This window comes from Pomacea canaliculata, linkage group LG10, assembly GCF_003073045.1.
Source record: "Pomacea canaliculata isolate SZHN2017 linkage group LG10, ASM307304v1, whole genome shotgun sequence".
NCBI classification, from domain to species: domain Eukaryota; kingdom Metazoa; phylum Mollusca; class Gastropoda; order Architaenioglossa; family Ampullariidae; genus Pomacea; species Pomacea canaliculata.
In genome coordinates, this window is record NC_037599.1 from 23,368,158 (window position 1) to 23,387,190 (window position 19,033).

The following is a 19,033-nucleotide window of genomic DNA, read 5'->3' on the forward strand; positions in this document are numbered from 1 at the left end:
AAATACATTGCCTTGCACCTGTCAGCTTATATTTATTTTCAAGGAGTAGAATTATTAGTTTTGGATGGATTCCTTTTCCATTAGATTTTCATTCAAATTGAAATGGGCAGTTTCCTGTCTAAAGCATATTTTTTTCTTTTTTTGTCTTGCCGCTGAAGCTCTTCTCAATTTATTCAATTTATCAGCTAGCTTATATTTCAAAGTGTTCTGTTGTTAATAACAGTCAGTTACATGATGTTTTGGTGTTCCTGAGATTGGATGCTGACCTGTCTGTTATAAAAACATGAGCAGAACCATGCTGCCAGCTCTTTAATTTTATTAAGTTTTGGGCGATGATAAGTTTTTTTTTTTTTTTTGAATATGATTACATGTGGGATATCTGTTTCTTAAAAACACAGGAATAAGCACAATGATAGATTGCCTATTTAATTCTAACAAGTCAGTTGATCAATGCTGAGCTGTAAATTGAAAGTTAGATGTTAAAATGAGAAATAATTTGATTTGTTCATTTTCAGTTAATCCGGGAAAAGTGAGTAAACCAAGACCGATTAAAAGTGGGAAGACATGGTTTGAGTTCAAGGCTCATCTCACAAAACATGTTCAGACTGCGTGTGCTATCAATGGTGCTGCTTGTGATAACTGGCTGAAACTAGAATACTCTGTAGCTAAACTCACTGAGAGGAGGAGCAAAGATTGACATCAGAGAAGAATGATTTTTTTCAGGAGTATGGTATTTACCGCAACTTGGAAGATGATGAGGAGGCCATGGCTCGCCTGAACCTTACCAACTTTACTTACACAAATGTATCTGATGGTTTAGCTCACTCTTTTCCTTTTCTGTCTCACTTTTTCCATCCCTTTTTCTACAGGATTTTACTTGAATTGCTACATGAATATAAATTACTCACTATCTGCACACTTCCTTCTTCTACCCCCTTCATGAAAAATGTGCCTAAAAGTCAATGTTAAATATGGGAGTGTATTTAAAAAAAACCCTTTCATTTAATGCACATAAAGAGTAAAAGTAAATGTCCCATGGAGTTTGGAGGTGTGCATGGGTTGGGTAAGATCAGTCCTGGAATTAAGTATCCATCCGCTTCTAGCCCGACTAAGCGTTTTTTTCATCGCTGGCCTAACAGCTCCAAACTTCCGACCTTTTGTGAACACACATTTGTCAAACCTCTCTATGCATAGTTAGGGTCCTTGATTCTGTTAGAGAATAAACATCCATGTGGATCTAAATTTTTCTTATAAGAGATTGCCATTCTACAGCAATGGTTAATGTCAGTTTCTTTTGTCTGGCTTTTCTTTAATTTGTTTTTGTTTATAGCCTATAGATTTATGTTTTTGCTGTTGAGGGATTTCATGTGGGCATGTAATTCTTATGTCCTGTTGCTGTGTGTGTTTGCATGTTTGTTGGGGACGTGGTACATGTGTAAATCATGATTGTAAAGCACATAAAATCCTTAGCAAAAATTGCACTATGTAAGAATACCTTATTATACTAACAGTCTATGAAATAAATTTCTCAGTATAGTAAGCCACATGTCAAAAATCCATTTTTTAATTCATTTACACTTGTCTTCATAATGACATGATGCAATTTCTAAAGGAGCAAAAATCTAAAACTTTAGTTCATAATACACTCTAAACATATAAAATCCATACATTATCTGTTTCTTTATGCTATCCCACATTACTGAACCATTTCTTTTTTCTGTACCCAGAATGATGAATATGCCTTTTAATCTTCATATTGTGCTACACATTGTAAAGATATGTGTTATAATATTATGTGTATTGTCTAAAGTACATTGTTGTATGCTTCTTTCCTAACAAATCAGACTGTACCATGGTGGAATTCATCAAAACCATGGATGAACATTAATGTCACTGGCCTGAACCCTTATTCTCGCTACAACGTCAGCATTCGACTCATTGCTCAGTATGAAGGTTTACATAATGGACTTGGTGGGGACAGCTTTAACACCTCTGAAGATGGTGAGCTGCTACTACTTGGGTGGTGAGAGAAAGAGACCTTTATATGTACAGTGCAGTAAAAAGAAAGAGAAAGTGGAAAAAGAGTAGTACATTAGGATGACATGGACATAATTTTTGTAATGTTTTTAAAGAAAACCTAATTGTCATGTTTTAGTGCCCCTGGAAGGAGCGTCATTCAGTATCAGCCCCTACACCTGCTTTATGGGACAGAATAGTTGTGTATCATGCGTCATTTACTTTAAGGTAACCCCATTGTGTACATGTGTCTGCTATTCTTTATTACTAGTTACTTGTAAAATTACACATAACACATAGCTGAAAGCGAGACTGTACCCGACAGGCTGAGTTGCTCCAGCGATTTTTATGCTTTTTTGTTCAACTTCTCTGTGTATTTGTATTATAGGTTTCTTTTAATTGCATGTTGCATTTTTGTTTCTCTTAAACTTTGTTTTGTTTTTGATTTACTACTTGTAATTGTCTTATTTTCTGTTTGTTGTCGATTTTACTTTAATGGCTGCCATTCTTTGTCATCACATAGATGTTAGATCTAATTCTCGTTGTTCGTTTTGTTTCCTCTTTTAAAACTTAGCCTCATTTTACTTCCTCACCAACCTGTTGAAGAAGTGAGCGGTGTCTGCTATATGAAAATATGGCTGTATGGTTGTTGATGATTTAGTTTACTTCTGTATGTAATTTCTGTATAGTGCTTTGAGCATTGGAAAAGCATTCATAAAAAGCATAAATGTTCATTATTATTATTTTTTGGGGAAAAATATTGAATACTTTATTTTTCCAAAACATATTAAAAATGTTTTTGTCACTATAGAACAGAATTGATTAAACATATAAACCCTTTATTGCTGAAACTTGTCGGGAATGAAGTTGTTCTTGTGTTGCAGGAAATTCCTCGAGCCCTGAGACAGGCAAATGTTACAAACTATACACTTGAGGGCAACCTTGAGAGGTCACAAAGGAGTATGTCAAACTGTAAAGCAGGACCAAGTTTCAAAGTATATGCATCAGGGGAGGCAAATTCTATCATGGTAGAAAGTCTTATGCCTGATTCATTCTATACCTTAACCTTAACAGCTCACACCATTGTAGGATCATCTCAAGATTCTGCCTGCCTGCTAGACACCAGTGACTTGGGTGGTATGTCCATTCTTGTTTCATGAACCCTCACAAAACATGTGCTTCTTATATTTTGTAAGTTTTTACAATGACAGGCTACAATTTAGTCTGTGAGGAAAGAAAATAACAGACTGATTCTTGTTACTTCTTGTTAAATGGTGATTTTGAAAGGGAAGACAATTTTACATTTTATTATACAGAGTCAGATGCTAGGAAAAGTTGTAAGATTTACTTCTCAAATTCAGTTTTTGTAATTAGAACACATTTCCTTCTATGATGTGTAGAAACTTCTATTTCTTTGTAAAAGATGATTGGCTTACTTTTATTCTTACTCCAAATTCATTTGTATATCACAGTTACTTTATATATAACCATAGGGAGGGCTGTAGAAGTTTATTTACAATACAACTTATTATCCATAAGGGCGATTCCAGATAAATTTATTGAATCTTTTTACAAAATTTCATAGACATCCCATTGTTATTGTAGAGATCATTATTTTATCATACTTTAGAGGCTATTTTGGTCCAAACATCCCTTGTTACATTTTACAGGCATTGTACCATTTACCATAATACTTTCAGTGGTATCCTAATGAATGCATACCAGATAATACCTGTCATTGATTCCAACACAATGTATAATACTTGCTGCAGATTCAGTTGACGTGGAGCTAGAGATGAAGAGTAATTTAGATGTGTACAAACTTTACTGGAACAATGCCAGATGGGAGAATAAGAATGTCACCTATTATGTTCACTATTGCTACTCAGACAAGTCTTTTGGTAGTTTTAATTGCAAGGTAAGGCTTTATCATTTTGGAAGAACTTCTGCATATTAAAATGAATTTGAAAGTTCCATACATAAAGGGCCATGAACACAGAATAATAATAGTATAATAATATAGTATTAGCATGATGGGAAATAACTGGTAGAATTAATAATAATTTAACAAAGTGTGTTGCTAACGGATAACATTTTGACACATCTGTTTTTATGTTGTCTGATATCACAGCACTAATATTGGTCAGATATTTTCAAATTGCCATTTAACATATGCATGCCTTTTCTCATTACTGTGCGTGTGTGCATGCTTGTCTTGGTATATGTATGTTCATGCATGTGTGCTTATATAATGTGGTTACGTTGGTTACTATTTTGTCCTAGACTAACCGAGTGATAGAACAAAGCGATGGCAGCAAGACCCAAAAGATCCCAAAATATTTTGGCAGCACAGCAGAGAGGAAGTCCCTGAGGCCTTTGTTCTTCCTGTCTGTTGTGGAAAATGGGAAAATGAGTGGACTTTATCCAGAGAAGTGGCGATATGACATGGACAAAGGTGTGTCCTGAGAGATTAAGCAATGGATATAAATGTCTGAGCGCTTAGTGAATGCAAGATTATTCTTATGTGTGTGAAAAAGAAGGAATCCACATAGTACAGTTTTACATGTTTTGAGAAGATCTTAAAAATCTACAAATCTTCCCAAAAACTATAACTGAAAAGAAAATGATTAACTTTTAGTTAGAAAAACATTTTAAACATAAAATGGCTTGAAACAAAGCTTTTGTTTATAATAAAATTTTATAAAGGAAGATAGTTGATTTTATTCACAAAATGGAATATGTAGTCCAGCAAAAATAATCAATTTTATAAGAATCTCACACTGTCGGTAACCTCACTGTGGTTAATGTTAATGGAAAAGTGAAAGTAAAAGATGTTATGAAGATATTTCATCAGTTATTTAACACATGCACAGTTGGTGGTTAAAATGAAAGAGGGGTTGTTAGCCACTCAGCTGCCATTGCAAAGACATTTGAGTGTCAAGAGGTGGGTAGAAAATATTAATGTTGTGTTGTAAACTGTCGCAACAGGAAATTTAGAAAAGGCAGGAGAAAAGTTAATATTAACTGCTTTTCCAATAATAAATGCCTGAAAATGTAAAAGATGAAAATTGTGGTTGCAAGCAAGATGATGAGAGAACTTTGTCAACATTCCACATAAGGGTTTGAAATAAATCACCTGTGTTTAATCAGCTAGATCCAAATATTACATCGGGGTTTTAAAAGTTGGTGAAAGCATAAAAGCGTCACCATGATGAGCAAATAAATGACTGCTTATAGTATAAACTCTAATGTCTTTGCTAGGCTTGGAGGAAAGTAGCATAAAACAGGTGTGTTGCAATGTTAGACATTCACTCCAAAATAACAGTTGGTAGAAGAAGTCATAAATGAGTGAAAATTAGAGCTGCTACAAGATGGTTAATAATTAACCACAAAGCTGTTATAAACTAAATATTTTTTATTGCTGGAATGAACCTTCGAAGAGAGAGTGCAGAATAATGTTTGCCTTCTGCCTTTAAATGAGCAGATCATCAAAAAATATATAAAGCAACAAATAAATAATTTATTCGCTTTTACGACCAAACTCTCCTATACTCACCTCACCTTCTACACTCCACCCCTGACCCCACACACTCAAAGAGGGGAAACATAATTTTCCTAGCCAGCGCTCAGTTAAAGGTGGGCAAGCAAGATACCGAGAGACAAAGGGTGGTGGACTGTCTAAAATACTTACTTTGGTAAGAGAACACAACTGTGAAAGCAAATTTGTCAGACTCAGAACTTCTCTTCCATGTCAATGAAGCCGTGATTGTATTGTTTGTAGAAGAAACAGTGAAAGAATGCTATAAGCTAAGACACATATGCTCCACCACCCTTTTCCGATTTGTGCATGGCACTAATAGAGCTGACAAATGCTGATTGAATGTTGCCATAGGACACCAATCTAAATGAAAGACCTTCGTTCATATTTTTTAGCTCCTGGTCCAGTTGACCTGAAGTATGTGATGAAGTCAGACTCACAGCCAACGGATCTGCAAGTTATGTTTGAGCGAACTGATGAGGACAAAGACAACCCTCAACATGGTCGTCCTACTGTATTTGTCATCAGGTGGACAAAAATTACTGAGAAGCAAAAGCAGGCGTGTGATTCTTGTACAGTGCCTTGGATTGATGGTATGCTGCAAGTTTATGGTCCACATTTTGTGTGGCTTTCTGTACAGATAGGTGGGCAAGTGGGTGGGAATTCACATGTATGCAATGCATATTTTGTCTGGCATGTGTGTTGGTGGTGGTGTCTGGTCTGTTCTGCAAAGTCTTCTATGTTTTAAAATGTTTTTCCTGCTGTCTCATTAATGCTGTTGTTAGTTTAGTCTTGTGTTTGTAAACTATCCAACCTGCTTGTGTAAATAAGCTGTCGGCAAACTTTTGCATGCATGGGTCTTTTATCCATGTAATGTGAATAGTTCAAGTCAAAACACTATTATTTACCTAAGTTTTTATGTGTTTGTATTTGTTCTATTTTGTGTATGTGGATGTGAATGAATTCATCTGAATACATTTTTGACACCAACATGTCTCTGTTTGCAGGATTCGATACTTTAGAGGTGGAAAGTTATGCAAGAGGACCTTTTCTTCTTAAAGGCCTCGAGCCATCCACACTATACTGCGTATGGGTCAGAGCAGAAAGAGTAGGTCAGAATTCTCCATGGGTCTGCGCTTCTGCTACAACAGGTCAAACAGGAGGTGAGTTGCGTTTTGCTAATGTTGCTTACTCTGAAGCCACTATGGCATTAGCCTCATTTGAATGGCTAGATAATCCATATGACATTCTCCTTGTGCAGGAACAATGGACAGCCTCCACCAATCATCTCATCCATTGAAACAAACTTGAGTGTTTTACTGATATTTAGAACTTAGCTGATTCACGTAACTTTGTGTTGTAGTTTTTCTGTTAATCATTATTGATAATGAGTGCTAAGAGTCCAAGTAACAGGACAATAATAGAATTATCAGTGGATCATGTAATAACAACAGAAATAATGAGTAGTTAATATTTAAGTGCGTTGGCAAGATTGATGCAAATTTATTTATTAAGGAGATTTCAATACTGACTGACAGAATTTAATTTCAGGTTCCTCGTCAAGTAATCCAACATTGATCATTGTGCTTGTACTCATCATGTTTGCGGTATTGACTGCTGCAGGGTAGGTGTTTGTAAACCACCAATAGCTGAGTGTCTTGTTAGAATCCACCCAACCCTGTTTTTGTTGTTGCTGTTGTTGTTCTTGTGCAGCATTCATGGTTATTTGTTGTCATTTGCAAAACAAAATATTTTTGGTTGGTTTATACAAGCAGGAAATTAAATTTAACTATTGCTTTCAGTAATTATGGTTGAAAAAAGTTAAAAGTTTAGGGTGGAAAGTATAAGGATTCAACATGCAACATTTCAGAAGTTTTTTTTTTAATTCATTCATTGCTGAATGTGGTAATTGAGCTTTCCTGATCATAATGTATAATTTATATATAATGTATAGGTGACATAACCATGGGTTGGGTTTTCATCATTCCAGTCTTCAATAAGCATAAAATTATGAATGCATTTACCCATTTTTGTATTATTTCTTGAAAACATAACCTTTTAAAAAATTATTCCAAGGATGGATGGACTGTAGTTAAATATCATCGCCCATGATTGCAGTAACTGCTTGCTTTAGCATGTTTTAAAAAATCCATACAGCTAAAAGGAGCTGAATCAAGAAAAGGGAAAGACATTTCCACATATGCTTCTCTTGCTGCTAACCTTGGTGCAGGGGTGGCTTTTGGCTTGGTGGCCCCTGGGATCTAGTGCAGGTGCACAGTTTGCAGGGTCTAGGGTTAGGCCTCTCCTGCTTAGTGGGTAAGAGGGCTGACAGGTGCTACAGATATTATGCAGCTTTTTGTATAAGAATAAACTTGGTGTCACAAATAAAACTGTAATAAGAATGTTATATAATGTTTTTGAGAGATTAGTGAAGAGAAAGAAAAGACAGGAAGGCACTGATGTGACTTTTTTCCAAGCACTGCGCAATGTCAGTGTGTATAAAAAGTGTAAAGATACAGCATAAATATCAATAAAAGCAAAAAGATGAGATATGCAGGTGTGAGCAGTCACCAGTTATTGTAGAAACAAGCGAATGCTGGAAATGAGAACATAACAAAGTGAGTGGGGCAAGGAATTTCAAATACTGTGACCAATAAATGCTATAGCTTGTACGTGATTATAAAGGAGAAGGGTCAAAATATAGAGATAAATGGAAATATGCCAAATATAGTTAATGAAACTGATACTGGCATGGCAAAACAATGATATAAAGGTGTGAATTGTCACTAGCAAGAATAAAGGAGAGTAAATACAAGGTTAATAACAGGTTTTATTAATTTGATGTGGAGTGTACAGTATACAGAAGGCCTGAGTATATCTGTAAGGTCACAGATCAAAGACAAAAAAATAACAGTGTTTTTAAAAAAAGAAGAAAGTTAAAGGTTGTTAGGGAGTGAGACATTGGAGACCACTTATTTCTGGCCAGCCAATTCCCTCTCTCACACTGCCTGACCTTCCCCAACCCAGATACTCCACAGCTGCTTTACCTTCTCCAACCCACTACAGAATCAGATACTCCACAGTTTTGATCAAGTTCCTGATTATGCTGTGTCTTGTGGGTATGGAGTTAGCCATGCTTTGTCTAGGCTGTCTGCTCCTAACACAGTTTTCAGCACCGTACAGTTTAGCAGTAAAACAAAATTCACACACAGGAACAAGGCATTGCCTGGCATGACAGCTTTCATGTCTTCTGTGTTAAGTGATTTGTAATATGCTCGATTCATTCATTGTGTTAGCGTGTGTTCAGCTTTGACTTTATGTTATATTTTTGTGTCTTGCCACTAGAATTATGCAAAATATTCTCATCTTTCCTTATATTTTTTTTCAGCCATGGCTACTTTATGCACTTACTATGTAAAGAAACTAATCTGCTTGGTGACAAGCAGTGATAACCTGTATACAGCTCAGTTAACAAATATAGCTGACTTAAGTGTACATTTTTTTTTCTGGTAGAGCTGTGTCCATATTTCACTGTCAGTCATCATTGTTTTGTCCAAAATCTTATGTTTTATGTAAATTGATTTGAATCGGTTCCAACTGCTTTTGTATATCCATACTTGTATACATACCTGTATATCTGCAGAAAACAGTTTTAATACAAGTCATCCACTTAGCTGATCATTTTCCCTTACTTAAAGATCACACAAAAAGTGCAAAAAAACCTCTTCACTTTTCAAATATTATTAAATCTCTCCTAAAGTCGACATTGTAATCCTGTAGCCATTGTTGTATGTTTTTACGGGTATTTTGTAGTCATGGTGATTTGTATTATTCGTGAGTCTTAATAATCCCTCATAAAATCAAAGTTTACTTGTATTATCCAGATAAGACTGATAAGGTGATGCCCTGTACAAACATCACATCATTGCAAGAACTTTCTGCAGTGGTAATAGAAGCTAGTCTGTTTGACATGTTTCTTCAGAACAGTAGGAGAGAAACTAATGTTAAAGACATAGTTTTCTATAGTGGATTAAAAAGCTGATCAGCATACCATGAGGGTGAAGAGATACACTTGACTTATGTGGCCAAATAATATATATTTAAGATAGCATCTTTTCTGGTTTGTTATCTTAAAAAAACAAATTGCAAAATTATTAACCTTAGCATTTGTTGAAATACTGTTTGTCACTTTGTTCTCCGTGTTTTATCCAAGGTAGTGAGAATAGCACTGTCTTTGATCTCTATAACTGCAAACCATTTTTTGCTTATACATAAAATGCTAGTCAAGCAAACAGGAAAAACTTTAGAAATGTGAGCATACACTTGTATTTGTTCATCTGTCTGCTGTTGTCCTTAAGAGAGGAGCTTTGTGTCATGGGAAATGTTTTAATTAATGCCCCGTTCTTCATTGTTCACTCAATGTTGATGCAAGCTTATCAGGATTATCCATCCTCAAAGGACAACACAAATAGAAAAAGTAATATCAAATTTTATGCTAAAAATTAACTTTCAAATGATAAATTAATCAAGGGAAAAAACCTGATTCTAGCTCAAATTTTTAATTTGTGTTTAATTTTGTAATTGGGCATATTGGTATGAACACAATCAATTTTGACCTGATTATTGCATCTAGGTAAAGAAATGATTGCTATTATTATAATGTTGCATCCTTTTCATCATCACACCATAGCTTACAGAAGCATTTGAATCTCATTTGAGACCTGTAACGGGAGTTTGTTTCTTCTTTTAAACTTGAGCAGGAAATAGATTTGTTAGGAAGTAACTGCAGAAACTTTTATTCACCTTTACAATACAGCAGATCCTTCCCTTGTAATATTTGTTGCTCTTGCATCAAGTAAAGGAAAATTCACAAACCCTCTTTTGAATCTTGTTTCCGCTGCCAACTAAAATAATAAGTGCTTGTTTCTTTTTTCTCAGGGTTATTCAGGAAACATATTTCATGGGAAATAACTATAGAAAATTAGTTCAGCTTTTTTTGAGTGCAGCTCCTGGTTTTAAATTGGTTGTCCTTGAGTTAAATAAATCACAAAACCTCATCAGAGATTATGAAAACTTTCACATTTGATATATAGTGTAACTTTGATGCTGCTGTGCTGAAGGGTCAAAATATCTCCCCAAAGTGTCAGAATGAAGATGCCATCAATTCAAAGCAGGCTTAAACATCAGTAAAACAAAAGTTGGAAGCTAAACCTACTTGATATGACACTGGTAAATTGACACCCAGCACTGGTTATCAGTGAAAGCACATTATGAATCTTTGTAATAGAGCTGAAAAATCACATCAGTACCAAAATGTAACCACTATTACACTTAAGAAAATAGTTTCCATTTTCAGATTATACATGTTTGTCTGTAGGCTATTTAATAGATTGTTCAGACAGAAAAATGGCAGTTTTAGTATGTATCAGTGATAATGCCACAGATTCACAAACAACATTCAATAGATTTATATCCATCCCAGTTAAATAGTAACTTGCAAGTCTTACATCTTTTCAAAATTTTAAAGGGAATACATTCCTTGTGCTTCTGTATTTATGTTTATCCTGAAGGGTTTGCCACTTGTCTCAGACACTGTGGTCATGTTACTGAACTCAAAGAGTGCAGCAGATTCAGATTGTGATGAAAATATTAGGTCTGGCATGACCATTAGAACAGCAGCACACCAACAGGTATCACTCACCAGAGACATTACTGATTGAAGAAATGTCAGATGTAACTAACATTTGTCAGTTAGGGATTAAATAATCATTGTAAAAAAAGGCCTGTAGAGTCCTACATAGGAGGGGGAGTCAAGTGTCAAAAATGCAAAAGTACACTAGCGAACACAATTGTGACATTCTGAAATGTCACTTTAAATGAGCAATTTTGAGGGAATATTTTTACATAAAGAAGGTTAATTGTTCGGGGAGGAACCAGTACAGTCATATGCAGAATCAATAAGGACCATAACACGAAATCTATTTCCTGCTAAAGGGTGAAAAAGGTTAGAGAAAAAAGAGAGAGAGAGAGAGAAGAAAGCAAGCATGTTATTTTTAGGTCAGTGAGATTTAAATGCTTCAGCAGGCTATAGCCTAATGAGGAAAATTATGATGGTTATTTTTTTTAAGTGTTGAAAAAAAAAAGGAAGATGCTTGAAGATGTTTGAAGACGGAACTCGTCCTTCCTAGGTATGATGTCATGATGGAAACAAAAGAAATGTGATGATAAACTTGACTTGACAGAATGAAGGGAGCAAAGCAAGAAATTTCAAATATGGAGTCTTAAAAAGAAGACAAATGATCATGAGATGAGCAGTTGAGAGGGAAATATCTGCCAGTACACCAGTCATAAGAGAAAATGACAGAAGACATTTTTTTGACCTGCCTTGAAATCAGGAAAAAAGTTAAAGATGTTGAAGAGGAACATAGGGATAAAAATTAAAATATTGTGACTGCAAAAGGAAGCAAGTCATGCTTAAACTTGTATGACCTTATGATGGGGAACAGAAAGTAGATCAGTTCAGAGCAGAGAGACCCACTCAGCTGATTGACAGCTGAACAATGAAGTAACTGTAGCCGGTACAGGAGCTTTCAGGGCCATCAAACAAATATAAGTTATTTGAACTAACACTTTAAACTGCTCACACAATGGAAACATGGCACACAATAGCTAAAGCAAGATCAGTAGTGAAAATGTCGCACAATTTCAGTAGCAGGACACCATAGAAATGGAGGGCAAAGTTCAAAGATTTTGAGCACACTGATGTGTCATTACAGTTGAGAGTATCTTGACAATAAAAACCATGAAAATGCATAGAAACACAGAAGACAGTCCAGTGATTCAGGCATAGCCTGCTTTATAAGGGCATATGACACTTTCCCCAGTTAACCTAGCTGTGGACTGGGTAGGTACCTGACACTGCAGAGGCTTGGGGAAGGTAAAGCAGCAATGGACATCTAAAAAAAAGTTGACTCCTTACCATCTCACTCCTCAATACCATCAGGTCATGGCACTGCCTTTAACTTTTTTTTCTTATGCTTTTATATAAAAAAAAAAAATGACAGCACTAAGTCTTATAAGTCTTCGATGAATGATGTAAAAAAATTAGTTCACAGAATATGTGGTCTTAATTTCAGAACAAGTGAACAAGCAAGATACACATCAAAACCTTTCTCTGGTAGGGTGGGGGTAAGCAAATATATGATGGTTAAACATCACACAGCAAATCACTGAAGTCTAAATCCTAATGTAAGCCCTTCATGCAGTGCTGCAGAATCAGCACAAGGCAAAAACACTTTTCCTCCCATCTGCATCGCTACTGTTGTGGGAAGTAATGAGCATTTTAGATAAGGATTTTTTTGAGTGGACCCCTGTTTTCATCATTATGCAGCAATTTCAGTAATAAATTGCTTAAATGGGGAAAAAAGTAGAAAAATATACCATTCAAGAGCCTCTTAGTGAAATTAAAATCTTGGATCTGAGATAGTGGAACACAAAAAAGAAACCCCAACAAAATCTATAAGAGGCCTTCATACCAACATTTTAAGGGTGGGAGTAAAGTTTGTTTTTTCTCTGTATACACAGCTATTAACAATGTGTGTGTGTGTGTATATTAATACATTAGTAACTTGAGAAAAGGTGACATGTTAACACCATGACCTGCCTTAAATAAAACTTTGTAATTATTTATTTGTGCTTTGTCCGCAGTGTTTTCATCTGTCAATGGCGCAGGCGATGCCACGGAATGAGGGATAAGATGAAAGTAATCTGGCCCCAACCTCCAGCTCTGGTTTGTGCCTAGTGTGGATGTTTGTGTTGTTTACAAACCCAAATATACTAAGTGTATTTGAGTGTTTATTTACATATGAAAACAGACAAAGATGAGCTATTTGTAGATTTCGAAAAGTATAGAAATTGTATTAGTAGTTAATCTTTATAATCTATAAAAGCAACAAAGATTATGAGTATCTATCCTCATCTAACTCAATTTATTTGCATCTTGCCATAAACATTAAAATCATTGCTTATTAGCACTCATACAAAATCATCACAGACAATAGCAAAATAAAAAAAATAATATCAAAGATTATTATGCACTGAAGCACTTTTGTGATTAGGCTTTTTGTTGATTGACACAGTTGTTTTAGAGGATTGTGATATTGCTTTCATGAGTATGAACTTCACAGTTTACATATCACTATCTTGTGATAAGAGATTGCCATCATTTTCCTTTCACAGGTTCGCAGCACAGTGGAAGACTCAGTGTCCCTCATTTCACCTTCTCAGCAGGGATTTGTCAATCCTTTTATGATTAATACCGGACCTCGGCAGTTACTGTCTAGAGACTCTGGCATTTATGATGGAATTGGGGATGCTATGTGCTCAGAATTTCGGCCAGGAGATGAAACAGAAGTCCAAGAAATCCTTTTGCCAGAGACTGGTAAGCCATCAAAAAATGTTTCCATGATCTAGCTTAAATGGGTTTTCCAATTATGAGTGGGGTTGTCACTCAGTAACACAACATTATAAATGATTTTAATAAAGGTTATAGGTATATGAATCTGATTTAGTGAAAATAAGTGTCTTAACTCTATTTGATTTGGTTCCACAGCAGGTAGCATATTCAGAGCTATAATGTGTTTCACATACTGTAATATAAACTGGGTTGCATCACAAAGCACATTAAGCTGTACGTAAATAAATGAATTAATAAAGTTTTTTTTAAATTTCTTCCTTGTAACCTACTTTCATGACAGGAGCTTTCCATTCCATACAGTTACCATCTTTTCATTTAAATTAAGTACAAGAAAAAAATATATTTCTTGCTAATGCTATTGCTTAAGTGTTTTTAAAAAATGCTCTTTAAAATGGTGTGTCAATGATGGTTGTCTTTATTGTAGATTAATAGATGTAAATATTGGATCACATCCTACTTCATGCCACCCTTATCATTCTAAATTTTCAGTCATGTCATTTTTTGTCTGTATAAATAATTCAGAAAACAAGTACTCCATGTCAAACAAAGGAAACAGTCTCCCTTTTAAATGTATATTTTATATAATAATAATGTGAACTTATAATGCCAGCATCACGACCAAGATAGATCGCACTCTGTGCAGACCAGTAATGATAAATAAAAGATAATTGTGGACAGTGAGGTAGGTATAGGCGCACTGAACAACATAAAGATGAGGCACAAGAGTAGAATGTGAAGCAATCAAATGTATGAAGGGATATAGGTGCTGTAAACAGTGTGAGATGGATTTGCTACATGATGGTTAGCATGGCAGACATTTGTCATGTACTGGATATGCAGGTAGGATGCAGAAATCTTCCACCGTGTCGGGGAGTTACTACTTTACACAGTGATTTATTGTGATTTGAAAAATTTGCTTTATTTGACTAACATTCTAACACTTGTTTTCATCTTTTATCTTCAAGGAATCAACAGTGTCTTTCATCATACCAGATTTGAGCCGACCATGGACATTGTCAGAGAATCGCCAGCACAGGCATCTGAGAGACCAGATGACGAAGAATCAGGACAAGGAATTCCTCGTTATGGGCTGGTAACTGCTGCATGTTCAGACTCTGCTTCCAGTTTTCATGGAGAAAGAGAGGAAGAGGAGGAAAACAAATGGGAAAATTCCATCAAGAAGGATGTTACAGAGGATGAACAAATCACTGTCAAGTTTGACATGAAGAAGACTCCACTTGAAAAGTATGACCTTGATGAGAGTGCACCTAAAGAGTATGACCCTGAGAAGAGTTCCGGTATGTTAACCTCATCAACTGATGCTCTGAATCTTTCCAAACTTCCTAACTTCTTGTTTGGTAAATCAGATAGCGTAGTGTCATGTGATCCGCATGAAGACAGTGAAGATGGCGAGGAAGCCAAGGTAGTAAGTCAGCAGAACTCTTGTGCCAGATCAGGACACTGCAATCTCTGGAAGTGCTGATGTTGCATCATGGTCTAGCGTGGACAAAGCATTGACAATGAGCCAACAGACCTTAGCATGCTCAAATGGTAAAGAGAGTGGATTTGATTCTGAAGATACCAGGTCTGACTCAGACTCAAACAGATACTCCTTAGTTTTGAAAGGCTCCTGCAGTCTTGAAGCTTTGCAGGATACAAATAATTTTCAGAATCAAAGAATTCCTTGCAACACAGCTGTCTTAAATTTGGAGAACAATGGTAAATTTCCTTCGAGCCTAAAGAACGACTACCATTTGATAGAAAGACAAACTCTGTTCCACCACATATTGTTTCGCTTCTCGAAGGTGTGGACAGTGTTGAGAAAAATTGCATGGTCACTGCTCATGTAGAAAAGCCTCTGCATGGCCAAGAGGTGGGCCAGCCCAATGTAACATCCTGTTTTACTCATGTGCCTGACAAAAAGAGTTCTTTGTCTGTCTGTCCAAAGGGACAAGTATTACATTCTGCAGCTGCAAGTCCTGTCCCTGTGGTATACTGGAACTGTTGAAACCAAACAAAGCCATTATTGACAGCACCAAGAATGTTTTAAAATGTGAAGCTGCTGAAAAACAAACTATGGTCAAGGACCACATGAGTGGATTCTTTCAGAAGATCATGTTTTGGTGGAAGAAGGGCATAAGGATGCTCACACACGTGTTAAAAATAGATCTGGTCCTGTCAGTACTGAAACAAAAAAGGAACAGATATTAAAAGCAAGTGCTGTAGAATCAGTTTTCAAGAATGTGGAACATTCCAGACCAGAGAGCAACAGCAATCTGCTTTCATGTAACCCTCTTAAAGAGAGTGTGAAAATGGACATTATTTCTCATCCCTCCTTCACTAACATTATTGAACTTGAGAATGAAGTTAAGAGGAATGTGGTGCCTAGAGCTGACAGTGCTTTAGCAGACAAGTGTAAATCAGTTCCCATACATCGGAAACAAAGATCATACTGCAAAGTGACCTCAAGGGAATCATTGTAGTGTTCTTAATGTACTTATGTAGAGTTTTTTCCCGTTTTTAAAACTGAATATTTCTTTTTAGAAACAGAGAAAAGCAGAGCAGAAAGAACATGTTCATGGCTAAAAAAGGAATGCTAGGCTATTACAGCTTTCATTGTGAGTGTTTAACTGGTAGAGAATATAGCCTTAACAGTTGCAAAATCATTCAGGTATGCATGGAATCACCTGTCTTCAAAAAAAAAAAAAAAAAACATTAAAAACAATCATTAGCACAAATCCAAGTTTAAAATGTTCAGAAATACTGTTTTGCTTTGCTCAAACTTCTGTCTAAAAATTTATTTAAAATTCTGTGTAACATCCATATAGTACTGATGAAGAGCTGAAGGGTGCATATCAAATATCAACGTGTTAACGTGAATAATTATTATTGTTTACAAAAGCAATCTAAAAAGTAGATGAAATAGCATCATGCAGAAATTGTATTTTTACTAATCTGTCATACACAAACACCATTGCAGTGTGTGTGTGTGAAGGGTGGGAGAGAAAGAATTCATACCAATATTTACCGGAAAAATATTGTCAATATGTTGTCAGAATCACAGATAAATACCCTCTTTGTGCACTCCCATTTGCTTTTGCTATGCATTTATACCATATTCTTCCAAAGCTTGTGTCTTCAACCAATGTCATAATGCTACTTACCTTCACCCCTCTAGCTTTTAATTTAATTCACAAAAATCTTTTGTTTATCCACTTCATGACCCATATTCTTTTATCATGATATAATCAGAAATGTGTTTTCAATATGCACTTAATTGTTGAATGCATTCCCATGTTTCCAGGTATTTTCTAGTTTATCCCACCATTGTATTACTTACCTGTGTAATGCTATATAATACCATTGCATTACTTGTATTACTTGTGTCCTTCCTTATCTTCACGGTGGACGTTGTCTTTTCTTGTTCTCATTATCTGTGTACAAAATAAATGGAAATTATTTTGTGAACTGTTGATACCCTCACTGTTTTATCAAAATAAATCACATTTGTGTCTATACACTGGTTTTCGAAAACTTAAAAATACTTCCTGATCTTTTAACGATTTCTTCAAAAGAAGATGATGAATAGTGTTTGTATATATCATATAAGCAGAGTTGATATGCTATAAATGTTAAAGCAACTGTGAAAGTTAACTGAGGAAAATATAACAATTTCAGAACACATTGTTCACGGCATGGCAGGAGTTGAACAACAAATAGGGTTACAAAAATATTATGGTGGTAAAAATAAACTTTATCGATTGAAAAAAACAGAGTTAAAAGCATCAGTCTTGTTAACACCAAACTGCTTTCATTGTTACATCATCAAATTGGGATATTGTGTCCTAGTGTTGAACTGCAGTATTGGTGTATAGGGGTCATGCTGTCAAACTTAGATGTTAATGCTCATGAAGAAATGGGTAGAGTTTTTTTAACCAGCTGGATCCAGACTATCTGCACATTGATTTCGACTGTTACTGATTTAACATGCACTGACCAACGGCTGCATGATAGTATAGGCATGATGGATGTGGTCCAGTGTGTTCATCAACCTTTGTTTCCCTAATGTTGACCCCTCAGATTTGTTTGTTCATGTCTAAGGTATGCTAACTGCTGTTGATCAAGTCGTATGTTTACTGATTTACTTCAGTTAGTGATCTCAAGCCAGGAGACATACAATCGGCCCCAATTGAGGTCTAGTCCAAGAATCTCACTACTGCTGCCTAAAGTGCATATCAATGAAAAATAAACAACTAAAGGCGATGGTTTAGAATTAACTTTGAGTTTTTAGCAAAAAAAACCCTCCCACCATTTCCCTCCCCTTCCAAAAAAAGTATTTTCTCGTGATTACTGCTAATCCTAAATATGCTGTGTGAGCAAACATTTTGCTGAAAGGATGTGGTGTTATGACTTGAAGAACCATCTTCATTGAAATGGCATGTAGCAATTGCTTTTTCAAAAATTTTTCTACTTCACTTGCTCATTTCTTGACAAGTTGTTAGTTTTAATAAATACATGGAAATATTGCAATAAAGACATTGGTTTTTTTAGTATGCATCAGTATGACATGTAAGATAATATATTTTGTCAGATTTTATTGAAAGTGAGCAGTGCCCCAAACAATGTTGTGTCACTGAGACAATAGATGACAGTCGTGACACCGCTGTAGTGAGGATGTCAGAACTTGGATTAGGAGTCTGGGAGCACCGAACTTCATTCGAGACGTGACACTCTGTCCACACTTACATCCGGTTGTGTGCCCATATCCGGAATTCGTATCTCTCCCAGGTCTTATAATTTATTTCTCCAGTGTCCAAGTATATGCTCTGCCTCCACACACGAACACAACTCAGTGGATGATTTGTACCAACACTAGAGAAGGTTAGAAAGGCAGTACCGAGGAAAGACATCCTCGTTGTACTCGGTGGCTGGAACGCCAAGGTCGGCCAGATGTCTGCCAGCAATGGGCAGGAGTGGCGGGTAACTTTGACCTCAGCGAAGCC

The 19,033-nt window shown here is 35.8% G+C and overlaps 1 protein-coding gene across 1 annotated transcript; it reads left to right on the top strand.

Annotated features, from left to right (window-relative positions):
- Nucleotides 1–516: 516 nt before the first annotated feature.
- Nucleotides 517–18,560, top strand: LOC112574265. The gene is made up of 12 exons (XM_025255211.1): nt 517–804; nt 1,845–2,001; nt 2,156–2,244; nt 2,901–3,153; nt 3,789–3,934; nt 4,300–4,471; nt 5,950–6,147; nt 6,562–6,717; nt 7,106–7,178; nt 13,262–13,343; nt 13,793–13,994; nt 14,996–18,560. Exons 1-12 carry the CDS (start codon nt 766–768, stop codon nt 15,511–15,513), a joined length of 2,085 nt encoding a protein of 694 aa, XP_025110996.1. The 5' UTR covers nt 517–765; the 3' UTR covers nt 15,514–18,560.
- The last annotated feature ends 473 nt before the right edge of the window (nt 18,561–19,033 follow it).

What these genes read in the sequence shown, in the direction of transcription:
- LOC112574265 (XM_025255211.1), top strand. Translation starts at nt 766, where the DNA reads ATGGCTCGCCTGAACCTTACCAACTTTACTTACACAAAT. An exon ending in CATGCGTCATTTACTTTAAG is followed by an intron (nt 2,245 to 2,900) that starts GTAACCCCATTG and finishes CTTGTGTTGCAG; the next exon opens with GAAATTCCTCGAGCCCTGAG. An exon ending in TTGGTAGTTTTAATTGCAAG is followed by an intron (nt 3,935 to 4,299) that starts GTAAGGCTTTAT and finishes ATTTTGTCCTAG; the next exon opens with ACTAACCGAGTGATAGAACA.